The 20064-nt window shown below is 49.0% G+C and overlaps 1 protein-coding gene across 1 annotated transcript; it reads left to right on the forward strand.

Annotated features, from left to right (window-relative positions):
- The first annotated feature begins 2472 nt into the window (after window positions 1-2472).
- On the forward strand, window positions 2473-13788 carry LOC128908627 (extracellular tyrosine-protein kinase PKDCC-like). The gene is made up of 9 exons (XM_054199278.1): window positions 2473-2491; window positions 3572-3744; window positions 5930-6301; window positions 6502-6624; window positions 8747-9018; window positions 10153-10232; window positions 10327-10431; window positions 12128-12304; window positions 13685-13788. Exons 1-9 carry the CDS (start codon window positions 2473-2475, stop codon window positions 13786-13788), a joined length of 1425 nt encoding a protein of 474 aa, XP_054055253.1.
- Window positions 13789-20064: the final 6276 nt, after the last annotated feature.

Raw genomic sequence — 20064 nt, forward strand, 5'->3', positions numbered from 1 at the left:
TTAGGAGACAACCCGTCCTGGGCTCCTCCAGCGCATCCTACAGCAGGAGTAGATGATGCCCTGTGATTTGCGCAAGCACTCTGCAGTGCTCTCGCTGTTTCGTCCTGCACCCCTAGCCAGGAGATGATCCCTTGTCCGCCAAAAAAAAAAGGAGCAAGTACAGGAAAGCTGCTCCCTGGGACACTGCATGCCAGCTGGGTGCTGGCACAGGCTCTGCCAAACCCTGTTGAGCAGCTTCGGGCCACAAGTGCCCAGGCAGACCCAGCTATGGCTGCCAGAGGGTATGAAGAAGCTGGGGGCTGCAGCTTTCATGGACAGCAGAGAAGGGCAATTTTTCCTTATTCTGGGGAACAGAAACATGTTATTTCACTTCTGGGCAAGCAGTCATTATCTGCACCAAGCACTCTGCTAGGGACAGTGGCCGGTGAAGCAAAAAAGCAGAGCAAGGTCTGTCTCCCCTTCCCAATGTTCTTCCCAGCTGCTTGTAGGAGCAGTTCCTTTTCTTCTTATCTTGTTCCTGGCTCTTGGGCAAAGCAAAGAAAAATCTGGAAAAGGCTGGTGGTGTGTTTTTTCCCTGTGTGCCCCCCCAGGCAGGGCCCAGCGCAGCCCCATGTGGCGTGCCTGGAGGCTGGATGCAAAAGGGTTTCTCAGTTGACGTGGAACTGCAAAGCCAGGCTGCTCAGGATGGCTCCAGCCCCTGCACCCTGCAGGTAGGAGCCTGCCCTCCAGCAGCTCCTCTCACTTTCACCCTCCTCAGATGTCCACTTGCAGGGGGACAGGAACTCTTTGGAGGCAGCCAGAAGCTCAGCTGGCAGGAGTCAAGGTAAGCAGCTGACCCCAAAGGTTGAGGGCACTGGTGACAACGCTCACTCCCAAGTCTTTATCAGAGGTGTCTGAGTTTTCTTTCTGTTCTGACGGATGGCTCCTGCACGTTTCTTTGATTCCCTTCCCAGACCTATAAACTCTTTGCCTCCCTCTTCTGGATTGATGCCCAGGACTTTCCCCCAGGATTTCTCCCCACGTTTTTTATGCTAACCCAAGAGCTTGATCTTATCCCTTTTATATCAGTGTCATAGACTAGAAACAGGGAAAATGCTGCTGCCTAGACCTCTTGGGACAGGAGGGAACCAGTCAGGGGACATACACCCGGAAAAGCCTCTGTCTTTCAGAGGATGGCAAACCTCTTCACCGCTGGCATGGGAGACGGAGACCCTTTCTCACCCCCAGCTAGTCTGGAGCACATCTACACCTCATGTACAAATTCACATTTCCAGGGAGAAGCGCTAGTTCCAGGAGGAAAGTGGGAAAAATCACCGCAAGTTTGCATGAGAAGAATATCATCCTAGCCCTTGCAGGAAGCCAGGAGAAGCTCAGAAGCACAAGATTCAATCACAGCCAGTGCAATTATAGCACAGCCTGATGTTTTCTGAACGGTGGACAACCTTCTGCTCCATCTATAGCCTCTGGCGGAATAGATGTAGATAAGAAAGTATAAGATACTGTCCTTTATTGCGGGAGCCAGGTATGCAGAGCAGGGATCAGGATATTTCGTTCCCTTTCAGGCTCATTTATCCATTTATCCAGCCATGGCCAGCTCCTAGTTGTGTTCTTTACCACAGCAGCTTTAAAGTGCTGTGCTAGGCGTGTGCAGCACATTTAATCACCGTATCTTCAGAAAACCCGACGCTCTTAGGTCAGGCAGAAACTTCCTTCTGCTGTGTTACAAGAGAGAGATGGGATGGAATGGGATGGGATGGGCTGTGCTGGGTCCAGCAGGGCTGTTGCACCTCCTCTCAATTTTCCCACAAATTGCAACATCTTGTGTTCTTCTGGACTTGGGGACAAAAGAAGCACTTTTAGACAAGGAATAACATTTCCTCACTGAGGCAATGGGAATGCTCTTCACTCCTTCAGTGATATCAGGGACAAGGGAGGCACCAACGGGGTGGGGGAACTGCCCCCAGTGGGACACTGCGATCCTGGCAGCATCTCAGTAGGATCATTTTAAGGTTTCTCCACCTTGCTGCCCATGCCAGTGCTTTGGTCTGCTCTGCAGGATGCTTGATGACATTATTTATAGTTAATCACTGCTTGTCTTCCTCGTGGTAAGGTTTGGAGGCTGCACCCAGGTGATGCTGAAGCTGAAGGGCCCTTTACTCTGTTTTACTCCCTGTGAGTTCAGTTTCTTGCCGTAGACTCACGGCCTCTCAACTGCAGGTACTGCGAGTCAGGAGGCTCAGAAGGAAATAGAAAATAAAAGTACATAAAGAGGCCAAAGCTAGCAAGCTCAGAAAACTTTCTACAATGCCTTCCCTTCTCACACAAGATCTCTCCATGTGACATGTCTGGTGGCAAGCCCTGCCCTGCTCACCATGCCCACGTGTGCCCATGCGTGGGGCCCACGTGGGTCCATGCAAGGTAGCAAGTATTTTTCATCTGTCTCTGAATTGATAGTGACGGGTGTTTAACAAAATGGGAACTACTCACTCAGGTATTTCCCTTCCAAGCCCTGCAGCGTCTCCTGGCCTTGTCCTGCTCCGCTATCCCGGCAGGCTCTAGGGTGGACACAGTCAAAGCTATCTGCCTTCCACTGTGGTGAGCAGCTAGACTCCTCCCTGACCGAGTTTTCTCTCTCTGTGTTCAGCCCTTCTTTTCTCGCTCCCAGGGCCTACAATACACACGAGCTCTGCTCTGAACTTGGTTTTGTACCCTCAGAACAAATCACCTTCTGATCCTCCTTCTGGTTCAGCCAGCACAGGTCCCCAGAGCTCCTGGGAGTGAGATAGTGCTCAGGAGCAGGACATCCAGCTCTTCTCAAGGACTGGTACTGTTTCCCCCTCTCTCTTCAAAACACTTAGGTGACATCTATATTAACAAAGGAAATATGCCCAGACCTTTCCCTGGCACTGAGGTGGACTGGCACAGAACAGCTGTGTCTATTGAGCTCTCTTATCCTTCACAATATGGTGGTCATGTGCAACCTGTGTATCAGGAATGGTGTCTGGCTCATCTTGACTCCCAGATGATACGCAGAACTGTCAGGAGAGTGCTAGTGGCCAGGGGCTAACAATGTGACTACGGGGAAGATCAAGTGCCAGTGACCTAGGAACGTACCTGGCACTTTAACTTTTCGCGTCTGTACTGCTCTGAAGACTGTTCTTCTTTAGACCCAGTCTGTACTGGTAGGCCAACCCTAGTTATGGTAGGCCATTTAGTTCCAATACGGAACTTCTCCCTCTGATCCTTTCCCTTTAGTTCTGTGCCCTCCTTCTCTCAGCAATGCTCCTCTCTTTTGCTCTGGAAACATCACCACACTGATGCCTTATGCTCCAGCTGTCCTTGTCCTTCTCCTTTGGTCCATCTATAGGATTTGCTTCCTATCTATAGTGCCCCCACACAGAGGTCTAGCTGAGGGTCTTGGACTCTTTACCATGTGCCAGCGTCCTCAGTGGACCAGTGCAGGACAAGTTGTTCCTCCAGTACAGATCCATTGTAAAAATATTAAAGAACTACATCTCAATTTTCAAAGGGACTTTACTCAATTAGCTTCGCTCTCACTCCATTTCCTCAGAAGATAACAGCACTGTAAGCTACAAGCAGATACTGGAGCATCTCCAGTGCCCGAAGCACCAGCAGCATCCAGCAAGAGATTATGCTGGATCCAGCCTGAGGATCCTAGCAGGGGATACTGGTGCCAAGCATCAGGGAAGAGTCCAGCTCCTCGGGCTGTTTTCAGCTCTGCTGGTAAGGGTTGATCCTTGTCTCACTCGCCCTCACCTTCCATCTCTTCCCTCCTCCCTTCCTTTTGTTTGCACAAATCCTCCAAGGAACTAAAGGACACTCAAATGGCCACCTCTTCCTCTGCTAACTCCTTGCTGCAGCCCTTTGCAGTGTCCCCCATGTAAGGTGTCAGCTCGATCAGGCGAGGTCACCTCTTGTGCTGTTGTCTGCAAGAAGCCTTGCCCAGCAGAGCCATGATCTTGGCAGGAATCCGTAAGTGCTACTATAAAGCAAATAAATAATCGATCATTATTATTTTCATGTATCTGTGAGTCCTCTCTAATAGGTCTTGATATTATTACGGTGCTGAGGACAGACTGAAATTAGATAATACTACACTCAGCTGGCATCTATTCCCTTGGAAACACAGGTGAAAATGCATTTAATAGCTCTCCGGTGACAATGAATATTCATTAATATGACACAGACGTATACTTGATTTGAAAATAAGGACAGTAATTAAAGAGCTATTAAGGTTAAAAAGCAACAAAGGAAATTCAACTACCGAAAGAGCTGTTCTGGGATCAGCCTCTAGCCTGTACGTGCACGGATAAGCACAGGCAGCCTGCGATTTTCTACTTTATTTTATGTATCGGCAGACCACAGGGTCTGCCTTCCCTCCCCAAACTCTGTCATCTGGAAATCGATGGTTGGACTAGATGACCTTAAAAGTCCCTTCCAACCCAGACGATTCTATGATTCTATGAAACGTCCTGATGAATTGAGGGTTCATTTTTCCTGCTGTGCTCCGCGGCAGTGCTGCTGCTCGCAGCCTCTCTCACAGGCTGCTCCAGTGACGTTGAACCGACAAGAAGCGGAGGGGAAACTTCCTGCAGGCTTTTGGGAAGGAAGATATTTCTAAGCGATCGCTTATATTCACTATTTCTATTAAAATAGTCTTGGGGATCACCGGTCATCATAGCTGCCTTGCTGTAATCTCTGAAAATCTCCATCCCGCAGGCCGAGACCTTTCAAAGGTGCGGGGTCCTGGTTTGAGCGACACGGGACTAATTCCTCTTTCAGTAATTTTACTTTTCAGTAATGACTCTTCTAACGCCTGGTAAAACTGCACTTTTAGAAGACTCTAGCGTCTGAATTTGTCAAAATAATTACTTTATAGCCAGGTACGGTATGCAGGTTTCAAGGTCTCGGTGTTTTTGAGCTCTCCAGGTGTTCGGATGGGGAGAGGCGAGACCCAGGCACTTCATCCAAGCTGCCAAAAGGATTATTTCATACCACGAACATCACATTCAATATAAATTAGAAAGTTTCCTTAGGAGTTCTTTCTCTTCTTTGATGGCTGTGATCCTGAGAACTTCTTGCCCCGCTGCTGGGCCCCTGAGCCCTTCCCTTCCTCCCAAAGCCATAGCACTCACAGTGTCCCACGTCTGTTGTCAACTGCTGGGATGCACAGCTTCCTACGGATATAATTTGCTGAGTATAATCCTTGTGTATTTTATATTGATATCGGGATCAATATGGGTTCTTTAGTGTTATTAATGTTAATTTCCTAGTCTTATTCTATTAAATCTGTTTATATTTTGACACTCGGGTTTCCTTGTTTTTTCCTAATCCCCCTTCCCGGGTGGGGAGGAGTCATCGAGTGGCAGGATAATTGTCACAATAAATTGATGTGGGTTCCTCAAACCATAACGGGGTATCTCAGTTCTTACTACTTTTAAGCCGTTTCACCTCCCTCGGCGGCATTCTGCGCTACCTTTCGGAGGACTGACGAAATTCCCGCCCGTGAAATCCCCGTGTTTTGCTGGGAACAGCCCCCGTGGGAGGGCTGGGAGGAGACGCACCGCTCGCTCCCGGCACCTCCGCATCCCACCCGGGGACACCCCTCCCAGCCCCGCTTCGTCTCCGGGACGCTCGGGCGGGGTTGGGGGGTGGGTGGGTGGAGGGGGTCCGGGGGAGGCCGCCCGCCCGTCCCGCCCCCTCTGCGCGGTTCGCCTTCCCGTCTCCGCGGAGCGGGAGCGGCAGAGCGGCCGGAGCCCGCGGCGGCGCAGCCCCGCTCCCCATGGCGGCGGCGGCGGCGGCGGCGGCGGGGCGGGCGCGGCGGGGCGCCCGGCTGAGCGCGGTGGCCCTGCTGGCCCTGCTGCTGGCCCTGCTGGCCCTGCTGGCCGGTCGCGGCGGTGAGGGGCAGCCGGGCTCCCCGCCGCCGCCGCCGCTCCCGCTGCCGCCGGGTTTGCGGGAGGAGCTGCGGCAGAGGCGGCGCGACCTGCGGCGCTTGGCGGCGGGCGGCGGCGGGGAGGCGACGGGCGGGCTGGGCTGCGGCGACCTGAGGCTGGCGACCGGCGTCAGCCTGCTGGGCTGGGGCTTCACCAAGGTGGTGGCCCGGGCGGCGCTGGCGGGCGGCGGGGCGGTGGCCCTCAAGTCGGTGCACGGGTCGGGGCGGGAGGTGCGGCAGTGCGTGGAGCGGTACCGGGAGCCGGCGGGGTGCCGCCGCCTGGCCGCCTACAAGCTGCTGAAGGAGGTGAGGCTGCTGCAGCGCCTGCAGCATCCCGGCATCGTGCAGGTACGGCGGGGAGCGGGGGCGGCGGGATGCGGTCCCTCGGTGCGGAGAGCTTTCGGGGGGAAGGGGGTTGTGCGGGTTTTCCTCCGTACCGGCGCTGTGTGGATCTTCCGCGGATCCCCCCCGGTGTTGCCCCTCGCTGTCCCCGGGCGTCCCGGACCTGCTGGCATCGCTCTGACAATCGCTCCTTCCCTCCCCGGCAGCTGCACGGTCAATGCTATGATAATAGCGGAGATGCTGAAATACGGGTCACAGCTATGCTGGAGCTGGGATCCCCCCTGGAGATGATTCAGCTTCTGCAGACCCCCTGGGAGGAGAGATTTAAAGTAAGAAAACAAAACAAAGGGAGTTTTATCAGTCGCTTTTAGACCGCAAACTGGGTAAATGCAAAGAGCCGGTGGTGACTGCTGAGGCAAACGGGATTGTCGTGCTGACACTCTGTTTGGTCCCGCAAATTGTGCTTAAATCAGTTTGCTTTTACTCCTTTTAAGTCCCATTAAAATAGCCCGAGCCTGGTGTCTTGCCGTTCTATCCCTTCTCTTTAAAGCGGTGTTAAGAGAGCTACTTCTGGGAGGAAATGGCCACAAAATCTTGCTCAGGGCTGGAGTGGTGTTTAATACCCGTCATTACAGTATATTTCTAGTTCTCCCTCTGTATTGTTCCACTCCACGGAGGGGTTTTCCTAGCGAGGCCCCTCAGCAGGCTGGGTCTGACTGGGGAAAGCCACCCTGCCGCGCTGCAAGTCTGTTGTTTTCAGTGCATTATCTATTTTAGGCAGCAAGCTGAGCAGCCTGTCTCTCACCATGTGCTTGTATGAATGTTTCTGATCTTAGCCCTTTAGGTATTGCTGTACTACAAATGCTACTAAATTACTTCCCTCCCACTGTAGGTGCTAGGATCGCATCCCTGTTAGTGAGAGCTGCCTTGTCTCCTAAGCATGCCCCGCGCAGGGACTCTTCAGCTCCCCAGGAACACAAATGACTTATGACATGGCACGTATTTTGGTTATAGCTTGTATTACAGTTTGCCTTAAGGTCTCAGCTGGGCGTTCACTACTAGTTGTTTGGTTCCCAGGAGGAAAGAGAGGATCAAGTAGAAGCGTGGGTACCTTAATGTCAATAAGAAATGCTTTGGGCAAAATAGAAACACGACGAAAGTCCCAAAATAAAATCCCTGCCTGCATGCAGTCCGCAATGTTGAAAAGGATCCTTGCCATCCAAGCCAGTGTGGCAACTGTGCTCGCTCAGCTGCGGGATGTGAAGCTGGGATTCTTATGATTGCTTCACTAATGAAGTTAAAATAGCGTCAGAGCTTCCAGAGTAATTTCTTTTGGCCTGTGGAGTTCCACTTTTGCTTACAAACTGTTCCATACTGCCTTCGACATACCTTTCCCAGCACCTCATCTTCTCGAATGTGCCCAAGTCCCTGTAGTGCTAGAAACCCATGATGCTGGATTAGCTGGTGGTGAGGTCTGGTACGATGGTATTAAGATTTTAATAATCTTTTGACTGTTGAAGACACTGATACAGGCGGAACTTACACCGGCACTGCCTAGTCCTGTTTCCTAATTAGGGCGTCTAAACGGATGGGATTCCCCTCTGATGAGCCACATCAGATAGGAGCAATTGTGTGAGCTGTTCCAAGCGAACAAACCCTCGCGCCTGCACAGATCGCTATCGGAGGCAGCGAGGGCTGGCGTGGGTCTGCCTGGCACAGCTACCGGGCAATACAGTTCGGCTGATGCCAGGGCTCCCGATACTGAATGCAAACTGCTGCAAAAAGCTACTGGAATAAAGTGATGGGTGCAGTATAAATGCACTCTTCTAGCTCTGGTTTGTTTGAAAGTCATTTACGGAGCCTTCTGCTGGGGCAGGTATTGTCTGACCTTTCCCTGTGGCCAGAAAGTTGACATAAAAAGCAAAAGAAGCTGGCAATAAGTGCGTTGCATGCTTGGGCTAATTCTTCAGAAGCACGATTGTGTGCCCAAATTCATACTGCTGAGTGATGCAGCAAGGCATGAATCTGGTATTAATGACCATGGAGCCCCAGTCTGTAGGGAGCAGCATGGGGGAAGGGAGGGGAATGTATTAATTCTATGCCAGAGTGGGAAAAAACCCTTCTGATTTCAGCTAGCAAATCAATATAGCTCCTGAAACATGAAGGCTGCTATTGTTTTCTTTCCAGCTTTCTCCTCTAGTTCCTCTAATTGCAAATGTCTCTTTTTGTGTATGAACGTTTTTAAAAAATGTTGCTAAACTACTTACCAGGCAAATCCTGTGGCAATGTTGATAATAAATTTTGTAGCATACATATAATTACCTTTTAAGCATTATATGCTTTTTTTTTTGCCTTTAATGTCACTGAATGCCCTCCCCTTTGTTCTCCTTCCAATTTAATAGCTGTTTTTCATCTATTTTTCCCCATGCATATTCATCTTCTCTTTCTCAGATTTGCCTGAGCCTTGTGAAACTGCTGTTTTACTTGGCACATTCCCCCCTGGGTTCAATAGCCCTCTTGGATTTCCAGCCGAGGCAGTTTGTTATGGTGGATGGAAACCTAAAAGTGACAGACATGGATGATGCCAGCACTGAGGAACTGTCATGCAAGGAAGATAATGACTGCACACTCGACTTCCCTACGAAAAGCTTCCCTCTCCAATGCTCTGCAGTTGGGAAATGCAAAGGAATAAATGAAAAGAAGAATCTTTTCAATGCGTATCGGTACGTCCAGCGAGATGGGGGGGCAGAAATCTGGTGTGGTTGAGCTCACACACTGCCACATATCCTCTAGCATCCCGCATTTCTTCCATGCAGTGATTCCCTCCTCACCTCTGTTGAAGGATAGTTAAGGATCACTTTGAAGCACGTTTATTTTCCTTATAAGGCAGGAAAATGTAGTTGTTGTGTGGTGGGAGTGAAGGCATCTTTCTTCTGCTGCTCCCTTTCCCCAACGCCCTCTAGAAACTTGCCCCAAAGGTTGCACCTGCGAATTTAGTGTTTGCCAAACAAGCCCTGGCACCTGACATCCACGGGCTGTGTTTGCTGCAAGCCATGTGGCAGCGCAGGCTCCCCGCCAGAGCCCACCAGCTTCGAGCCCCGTTGTTGGGAACAGGCTAGCTCACTCTTCCCTTGAACTCCGAGTCTCCCTATGGGCACCCATGGAAGAGCGATGAAACAGGTAAGGGGCCAGGGGCTGAGACTCCTGCGGCACTTTGTGTGGGCCAGCAGCTGAAAACGATGACTTCCACTCACCGTTGATGCTTGGTGGGTCATGAACTGGTGGAAATCTTGGCAGCTGGACTTTTGCGCAGAAGGACTTCGTAACAGAGCCTGAATTTGCAGGACTTGGTGTTAAAGAGCAAACCTCTGCACAGATTATTGTAGCCTCGCAGTAACGCACTTTTCTCTTGTAGAACAGGAGTTTTCTAGAAGGTTCAGGGAATGAGCGGTCCTGCCTTTCCAGGGGTAACAAGAATGCCAGACCTTCTCAGGGCAAGGGAGAGGTCTTGCATGAGTCTTTCATATAGGTCTTTTTTTTTTTTTCTTTTGATGGGAAATGCATTGCTTAGTGCCCAAAAACGGCCCCAGGGAACGAGGGAAAGCTCCGTTGCATGAGCCTTTCCAAGGCAGATTTCACCCAGCGCCTGGCCACGTGCTGCGCTGAAGGACCAGGCTTTCAGCCCAGCTCACAAGAGCGGACTGAGAGATGCCAACGAAGTGCTCAAATGTGGCTTCATAACCAAAGCAGACTTACTAGTTGTGTATGGATATTCGAGTCATGGAAAAATGTAGACAACTTAATCACTAGGGAAATTAAGCAACTGTATTCTAATCAGCCTGTGGGATTTTTTGCAGGTATTTTTTCACTTATCTTTTGCCACACTCTGCGCCACCAGCTTTGCAGCCCTTTTTAAGCGATATTCTGAATGCAACAGGTACCAGCTAATATTCATAAACTTCTTTATTAGGAGTCTCTAAATGGTATTTCATGGAATTACTCGTCTTTGTCATCTTTTTCTTTAAATGTAGGTGATTTACGATATGGAATAAATGAAACCCTGAAAGCTTTTGAAAAGGTTTTACACCTGTACAAGTCTGGGCTCTATCTGCAGAAAAGGCCTCTTCTTTTAAAAGGTACATGATTTTGAATGCTTTAAGTAACAACTACTGGAGGGAGCAAGAAACTTGGTAACTGGTCAAATTCTGATCTCACATACATTCAGGCAGTGTATAGTCACTAGGAAAAGCACCAAAAGTATCTTTTTTTGAGCAGCCTTTTGTTGTTTTTTCATGGGAGCTATGCATGATGGCATTGTTTTGCAAAGCCGACAATCTGGCCTACATATGGACATATGTTCATGCTGCTTCTAAATACTCTTCTCATAACGTGCATCAGTGTTTCAAGTGAGTATATTTGGGATAGCTTAAGCAACCAGACCAGAGTAGCAAACTGAGCGTCTCCTCTCTCTCTTCGGGGTTGTCTTCTCCTGTGGACCAATAGGTCAGTTTTCCAAGCTGATGCTGAAATTCTTGTTTCACTTGGTGGCTTCTGCCTGCTGAGCACAGGTTGTTGTGGGAACATACTGCGGGGAGGTGACTACACCAGCATGAATGAGACACAGTAGTTGGGGCCTTGGTGCCCTCTAAATTTCTTTTTTCTGAAGACCATCCTATTGGACCTGTGGATGGATAAATGAGCCTTTGTGAGGTGCACTCCTCTGAAAAGGACCCGTTTGATGGTAGAGATGAGGCTAATCAAAAAGAAGGCTTCAAAAGTCGAGTGGTCACTGAGGCTTACATTTTCCTGAGCCTTCACTTGAGATGGTGGTGTGGTCATGGTGGCTTGCAGAAGGAAATCTCTTTACTTATGAAAGAACTGGAACTTGTGAAAGAACAAAAATATTCAGTCATTTGCACTGAAGGACCAGCAGCTTTAACAGGAATTACTGGTGTTTTCCAACACCACCTACCTGATGGCTTTGCAACTGTCCCAGTAGCAATGTGCCAAAATGATCACCATCCTAGTGGTGTGGGAAGGTGGGGAGGGACTCTTAGCAGTCAATGAAGAATAGCCTGAACATCACCTGCTCAGGTTTGTCAGGTCTTTTGTATCCAAGTGGAGCAGGATCTGGCCTTCCTTTTGCCCACTGGCGTTCCTAAATCTCCTGTACCTCTGGGTGGCACCATGGTGGGTGGGTCAGTGTGTGCCCAACGTAGCTCAGTGCTCGCAGGTCATCGGTGTGTCACAGATCACAGGATCTGTGAAGAGCTGGTTCTGCTGTTGGGGCTGAGGTGTAGGAGAGGCCGTTGTGAGGTTGGCTTCTCCAGAGAAGAAGCGAAGGGTCAGTGGGTCTGCGCTGCAGCCTCCCCTTCTCACCTGCCCCTGCAGTCACTCCCCTGTGCCTTCACCCTTGAGAGCTCTTGTATCCATGGGTGAATTGCTGTCCTGTGCTCCATAGCACAACCAAAAGAATTTGTCTTTCTTTTAACTTTGCAGCTCCACCCACTCCATCTAAGCAGGTCAGTTCAATCTGTCACTATCACATTTCCTTTCCAGTGCTGAGACACTGGAACAGGTTTCCCAGGGTCGTGGATGCCCCATCCCTGGAGATGTTCAAGGCCAGGCTGGATGGGGCTTTGAGCACCCTTACCTGGTGGGAGGTGTCCCTGCTCATGGCAGGGGGCTTGGAACTAGATGATCTTTAAGGTCCTTTCCAACCTAAACCATTCTATGAGTTTCACTGAAGTGCAACATGCTAAGTGTATAATGTGACTAGTCTCTGAAAGTGCACTTAAAGAGTTTCCCTAAACACCCTCTTTCTGTTCCCAGACTACATCTCCCTAAAGGGCTTCCGAACAGTGGAAGGAGAAGACTACAAGTGCTGGCCCTCCTACAGCCACCTGGGATGCCTGCTCTCCGTCCACAGCGCCGAGGAAGCTGCCGCAATTTGTAACTCCCAATCCCAGTGTCAGAGTTTTATCATCACCCAGCAGAGGACATGGACAGGTGAGCCCTGGGCACATGCAACAGGATGCTGCCACGTGGTCCCTGCTTCCTTGGTCACGAGCGGGGATGATGCTGCTGCCCTCCTCCATAGTGTCTTGAGTCTACGGGCGCATATAAAAGCCGCCTTCCCTATTCTCAAGATCAGATGGCTGCTGCAGTGGATATCCAAGGATCCCCTGAATATTTGCTAAGACACGCAAGGGAAATTATATTCTCCTTCTGCAAGTTCCTTTCCTCTACAAATTTAGCACAGGACTGCTAGGTGTATATTGTTAAACAGTTACTTTGTTTCATGCAGAGATGGCTTTGCTTTGGTGTTAGGCTAGACAGTTCCTGTGGTACGTATGGTTTGCAAAAAGCCATGGGGCTTTTAGAGATGAAAGAAGCTATGTAAAAGAAGGTGGTTACTATTGCTATAATTAAAAGAATCACAGCTCACAAGTTGTTATCCCCTTTATCAAAACTAAAGCCCCAAACCAATGGATTTCCAAAATGTCCCTATAATTAGCTCTGATTATAGCCTCTTACAGTTAGCGTGTTTTCAGAATTATTATAAATTACCTCATTCAGCTGACACTTCAATCGTGGGCTAAATTGTTACTTATAAAGTGCAACACTAAATGAGGTAAATGAGTGTTTTCATTCACAATGGTGCTGAAGAATCATGTCTTCCTGGCTCGCATGACATTTAAAAAAAAAAAGCCCCAAACTACCAAACCCGCAGCTTTTCCATGGGTTCGTGTGCCATTGGCATGTGGCTAACTAGTGACATAAGAGCGCTTACACTTGATGCAACATAAATCTCTTGGAGCCGGTTCCACACCAGCCGTGGATTGTGTGATGCCTAATGCATCACATCTGGCTTCCTCGCTGGGCGGCTCTTAGTTCCTGGCTGGAAGGAACCCCGCTTAAAACAGCGGTGGGGATGCAGAAGCAGCAGCGCTCGGGACAGAAGACCCTTTCTGCAGGTCGGATGCGGATTCCTGCCATCCTGCACCGTGCCTGTGGTCTCGTAATGTTTCCCTTCCTGACGTTTTTCTTCCTCGCGTTTTTACAACGCATTTTTGCAGCCAAAGTTGCTAAATGCCAGTGCCTAACTTTGCCGTTTGGATTAATGAGAGCTGTGGGAACGTGCTATTCTCTCTTAGGGCAACCCTGTAAAGCAAAGCAAGACGTAAAAGCCTCCGGGGCCCAGTTGTGCGTTCCTTGTGTGCACTCAGTGAGCATCTGGAATTTACTGGGAGTGTAAAACACATCTATGGCAGGGCGGAGTGACCCTCTGGTGAGCGAGCAGTATGTCCCTAGTCTTTTGCAATAAATAGCATGGGTCAAGGTGAACCCGTCTCCTCTATTAAACTTGTATTTTTATTTCCTTTCCAGGACGCCCGCTCGCCTCATTTCAGAGTAGCCTGACTGATTTAATACCGGATGCTAATGCCGTAGTCTATATTAAACGATCGGCTTCCTCAGGGAAAAGACTTTAAAGACAATGAGATCACATAGTATGGTCCTGGGAGGAACAAACCACTGGGGAGAATTTCGTCTGCTGAAAAGAATTACATATTTTATTTTGCTTTGGGATGGGTTCTCTCTGCCAGCTCGGAGTCAAGTGCTGCTGTCTCCTTGATCAAAGCTCAGATTTCTCATTGCAGCCCCGCTAGCTTCTTTATCTGTTCCCACACTGCTGTTCTGCATAAATGCTCCCAGTTTTAGTCAAATGTCGCTAGACTGTGCAATGCCTAGCCTTGCTGCTTCGGTAACCAGCTTGTCAGCCAAGAAATAGAAATAGCTGCAAGGGATCTGGCTTGGGTAGGCTTCGTTAGTTCAGTCACCTCCAAAAATCTATGGATAACGCACCTTGGAGAAGGCAATGGCTCCTTCTGCAGCTGCCGACCAGGATTTCATACCACTCCAAATCTAAAGGACTGGATTTCAGCGGTGGATCAAGGTTGCAGGGTTGGAGTCCATAATCAGAGGTTGATGATGGGGGTGTTCTTCCAAGGAGGGTCCTGATTCAGGTCTTTCCAGGGCAGGGGAGGGAGGTGGTGTATAGGTCAACTCTGGAACCAAATGTCTGGATGTTTGGATGCAGGATTTGGGTTTGATGCTATGTGATTTGTAATGCCAGCTCCCATGTATCAACCTTGAAGGTTTTTCTCTGTTACTTTCCATGAAAGAGCGAGTCGTTCAAATTATTTATATATAAGGCGTTACTCTGTATGATAAAGAATATGTTTATTCTAAGCATGCTGTGAAAAGTTTTTCTCTTTGTCTTAAGTCTTTACTACAACCAAAAGAACAAATGCGAGTGTTCCCCACCTTCAGCTCACCTAGTATCATCACCCATTCCTGAGCACAACCTGTGAGTGTGCTCAGCAGCGTACGAATGCACCCAGGTCTCTTGGACACTTAGATCTTGGAGGATGCTTTGTGGCTGCACTTGCAGGCTCACAGGCTTGGAAGACACAGTCTGGTCTCAAGAGCCTCCTGCATCTGCCCTTTGCAAAAATGTAGCTGTGGCCTCTGGAAAAGAGGTAGGGGTTAGTAACATTGCAGGCTGTAAAAGATGTCAACGTGATGTATCACTCCTGAGAGTGCCTGGAAGCACTGACCATACGGTACCTCTTCTTCTGTAGCACGGTTGGGGAAAGCCCAAACAACCGCTGACCTCCCGTCCCACAAGGGAAGGTCCCTGGCCTTGTGTAGGGGAGCCGCGATGGCTGCAGCCTCTGTGCGATGCCGCTTTGAGTTTTCCACATTGCCCACTCTGCTGGGTGGAAACGATGGCTCTCAGGATGTTGCCATTGACTCCTTGTAGCCTACCATGGTGTGGCTATTTCCATGTGGACCTGGGTACCCCCCTGAGTAAAGGTGCCTGAGCTCTGGCCTGGCGTTGTGCTGTGTTTTTCACGGTCTGGTCCTGTGTTTCCTAGTGCAGGATCTCACCTTTCAGCTCATTAGTACTCCGTTAACCCACAGCAATGCCCTTGCATGAGGGCTTTCTCATGCACTATAACCCCTGCTGCTCGTGCTGAGGCTCAGGGACTCCGATAGTGATATCAATTAATGAGAATTCCTAGTTAGCACAACAAGAAAGCTCTTCTTAGTGATGGCCACATCGCTGCGGGCTTTGTGAAGGCAAGGCTTTTTAAATGGACAGCCACAGACCATTCTCTCCATTACAGTGGGTCCTGTGGAAGTTGAAGGAAAGGTCCTGCCAGGGGTCCGCTGTTGTTTTACATCGACCCCACTGAGCAGGGCTTCAGGCATCCGCTGTGTGGGGCTTTACATTGGTGAGAGGTAATGAGAGTTTATTCCATATCTCTCGGCCTCCTGAGATACAAATCAGAAGTACACTCCCGAGACCAAGGGCAAGGGCCAGCCCGGGGTCACTGCAGAAAGGAAGAAACAGCGAGAAGATGCAAAAGTTGAAGCGATTCCAGTTTGCGTGAGAAAAATCTTCCCATCCTAAAAATCTCTCCAGGTAAAAAAAAAAATCATGCGACGCTCCTTCCACCTTGCCGATTTTTCCGTGAAGCTTTCATGGTATGATTGCCTGCCAGGCAGCCAGGTCCAGCCCCTCAGCAGATGGTGCAGGGTACAGAGGTGTCGCTTCTATAGAGGTAGGTTCCAGCATCAAACCTGCGGTTAGAGCCTGGGAGCAGGGATCGTATCATCCAGCCTGGAAAGTTTTGAGCACATGGTGCTTAACAAATAATAATATTAAAAAAAAATAAATCAATAAAAAGGGAAGTCAGGCTTCAAAGAATCCCAACGCTCCACCTGGTGTTGCCACAGCGAGTGGCTTTTGTAGGACATTTAGTCCACCCCCTGCAAATGAGAAGGGGCGCTGTTAGAGCCCATGAGCACATTCAGCACGCCGGCATGGATAAATAGTGAGGGCACAGGCACACATTCGTGTCCCATTCTGTTCATGTGCCAGAGACTCAGAAGATGCTGCAAATATGCTGGTAAAAGTGTACGCCCTGATTCTCCTCACACCTCAGCGCAGCTCCCCACAGCATGTAACACCTGGTGGGCCTGCTGGCTGCCGTCTGATCTGGGGTGACACCTGCAAACGCTGAGTGAGAGAAAAAGTTTTATCACCCCGCTGCATCTAGAGTTATGGTTTGACATGCGTTTGAAGAAACGCAGTCACCGGAAAAAGTGGTTACCACCCTGCTTTTTCCCAGCTTCTTGCTGTTGCCATCTGCTAAGAATCCTTTTCCAATGCCCGTGCCACTTTGAAAGCATGTAGAATTAATTCTCTGCTAGCCTGCGGCGGGCAGCTTGGGACCCCTAAGCCTCAGACAGCTCAGAGCGGTTCAGGTGCAGCTTCTGTGTGGAGCATCCAGGCTGCCCACAACCTGGAGGTGAGCCTACGGGAGCAGGCATCTTCTCTACAGCTTTTGGGCCCATGCGCCTGGTTTGTAGTGCACTATCTTTACGTCCCATCTCACTTGTTCAGCCTTTATTCGTTCTGTCCTTTTATTAAATTATAACTGCCTCAAGCAGCCTGAGACTTTCAATGCCAGAGAAAATTTCAGCGCACACCTAAAAACTGTATTTCAGTAACTACGGTACACGCAAAACTCAGATATAAACATTTGTTGCCCTTAAAACTCCCAGTTGCTGGAGTCAATTTGTCTCTGCTATCACTGATCAGTATTTCAGCCACCATTGTGGAATATGTAACAGAGGAAAGTGCTTGGAAGGAAACAGCAGGGGATAGATTGCAATGGAAACCATGTGTGCTGGAGGAATAATATTTACCTAAATGTGTCTATCACATCTTCCCAAAGGATGCTGCCATTAGGAGAGAATGGATATGAAAACGTTGCCTCCATAGATAAAAGTTCGGAACATCATTTTTTTTTAAACACAAACTTTAATATTCTTAATTAATTCCATATTGTAATAACAGAGATGAAGCCACATCCACAAAGGATAATACCGTGTACTCCAAAGATATAAACCACAGTTTAATAAATAGCAACAGATGCCGCATGACTCACGTTGGGTATGTTTGCGCAAGCGTTACGTGACTGGTGACTTCATGACGGATTGTGGAGCGGAGCGAGGGGGACAGAGCCCAGTAAAGAAAAAGCAACTCCTGGTGCATCCGACAAGGCTGAAATAACAAGGAAAGTCATGCCTCTATTCTTACATGACATATTTTGCAAACTTCAGTCACACTCTAAGCAGCATTCAAAGACAAACTTTCAAGTTGGTTTGGAACACTTGATAAAAATTTGATAAAAAAGTTGATCAGAGGCAGCGTAGGCCCAAATCGCACGTCTGAGTTAACATTAATTTCTGCAAGGTCTCCTATAAATTTCTGTGCCAAGCACTGGTGTTTGTGGCTAGAAGTCAGAGCACTTTGGTCCTACTGTGTTGAAAAGAGCTGGTTTGGGGTCCAGTTTGAGGAATTAGTGAAGTGTAAGTCCAGTATCCAGAATCACGATCATCCCAGCACGATGGCTTGGGTAGGACTTCAGAGTGAATCTTCCTCCCTGACTAGAGCAGCTGCGGCAATCTTTCTCCTTGGTTCCATTGTCCCAGTGTACCACCAAAAATGTACCACCACCAATGGTGTGGAGATGATGGTGGTGAGAGGTAACCATGAGCCCCTTTGCCTCCTCCATAGCATGTGCTTAGCCCAGGATGGTGGATTTGCCCTGAATGATAGCTTTTGGGTAATGTATCAAACTACACCAAACAGGTCTGGGTGCAGCAAGGAGCGGGGATAGCCGGAGGGAACGGCACCAAACTCCTCTGCTTGTAATTCAGCTCCTGGCTCTGTGTGAGAGCTCCAGGCAACGGCTTGTGCTCTGGGGCCTTTGGACCCTCAGCCCTCCCGGCTGGCCAGCCCAGGTGACAAAAGTACTGGGTTTACCGGTAGGGAAGACTTCTCAACACAGATTTGGAGGAGACCGAGATGCTGAAGGCTTTTTAAGAAATATACGCTTGGCCTTTCTAGGCACTAAGTTCTGTCCCTGCGCTGCACCCACTCCCACAACTGCCCTATCCGCACCCACTCCCGACCACCACAACCACTATTCCCCCTCACCCCCAAATCTATACCTGACTGCTGCGTGCTCGGGTCTCGCCCTCCTGTCATTTACTCACCCCCCCCACACACACTCCCCAGGCGCCATCCCAGCCCACCTACTCCTTGTAGACCCATCCCCTCAACCATCACACACGTCCCCACAGCCTCTCACCCTCTCAGCCGACACACTGGTGGGACCGGGGAGCCCTAAATTCTACACCGTCAGAGGCAAAATAGTCCTGCCTGTAGCAGGAGGCCACGTCTGAAAGGTGTAACCTCAAGATCAGCCTGCTTTTGATGCGTAACCTCTCTTGCCATTTACCACCCATGATTTCTAGATTAGCAAACGCTAAATGCAATGTCAGAATCTCCTCCCGCAAACAACGAGGGGTAAAGCTGTGCTGTAAAACCACGGCGCCTTAACTCCACTGTGCTGTTCACATGGTGCATCTCACCTTCCAAATCCGAGTCTAGACGAGGCTTAAGAAAATGCAAATTCCTACATTATGTTATGTTTATCAGTATTTATCCCCAAACCCCGTCAAAATCAATGGGAGTCTCTCCTGGAGTTTTTGGCTGAAGTCGGTTGCCCTACTTACAGTACTGGAAATGTAAGATCCAGCCTCAAAATGAAGCAAAACATCAGCCACCCCCCAAAGATACAAAATAAACACACAAATTTCCAAATTCCTGTATCTGTAAGTTATATCTCCCACATAATGTCTTCAGCAAGTGAATTGTTTTCCTCTGCTGGGAAAAACCCTGCTGCGAATTCCCTTGCTGCTTCAGATGACAGATCAGAGAGTTTGGGCTTAGATTAAAAGCTTGATAATGAAACCTGGGGACACAAGTTAATCAGCACATTGGGAAGCCAGAGCAGCTTATGAATGTCTTGGGGACACTTGGGCGCAAAGGAAATTCTCTCAGATCTCAGGTGGAAAATGCCAAGAAACATCGCAGCGTTGCTGCTGTGTCTCACCCAGTGCCTTTCCTCATTCGTTTGGAGAGGGAGTTGTGAACTCCTCCTCCTCCTAATTAATCTTACCCTTGTTTGTTTCTTCTGGTTCTTTAAACACACAAGAAACAATTCACTGTCCCTCCCAGTGAAGTTAATACCATGGTTTGCATTTTTCAGGGCTTGACTATTTCATTTTGTCTAGCAGAACTATTGTTACATGGCTGCGATCACTAACCTTACCTCTGAAACAAAGCAGCTGCGCCAGCCTGAACTCACTCCTACTCTACAGCAATGTCAAACCCCGAAGTTTTACTGGCACAGCTAAAGACCAGTTCAAGACATGCTCTGGAAATGGCCTAATCATTGCTATTGGCTTGTTTGTTCGCTTGCTATATGGTAACAATGATTAAAGCCGCTACCGAGACCTTTATAAATCATCAAAATATTCTTTGCTCCACTCAGGGAATCTTAGGTGGAAACTTCTTCCAGCACAGAATAGTTAACTTTTCTTTTTTTTTTTTTTTTTTAAAAAAAAGTAATAGCGTTTAAGGACTGTATTCATTAAGTGTTTTTTATTTTATTTTAACCAAGGGCTTCATCTTTGAAAGAAATCAGGGACGTGTTATTTGACCAGTGCTTCCTCCATCTTCCTAAGATAACACGGGAGCGTGAGGATTAGGCTCTCATCCTCACCTTCTCTGTTCCCCTGCTGATAGCGGATGTCATTCAGCGCTAATGGAAAAGCCCCCG

The sequence above is a fragment of the Rissa tridactyla genome, chromosome 4, assembly GCF_028500815.1.
Source record: "Rissa tridactyla isolate bRisTri1 chromosome 4, bRisTri1.patW.cur.20221130, whole genome shotgun sequence".
NCBI lineage: Eukaryota > Metazoa > Chordata > Aves > Charadriiformes > Laridae > Rissa > Rissa tridactyla.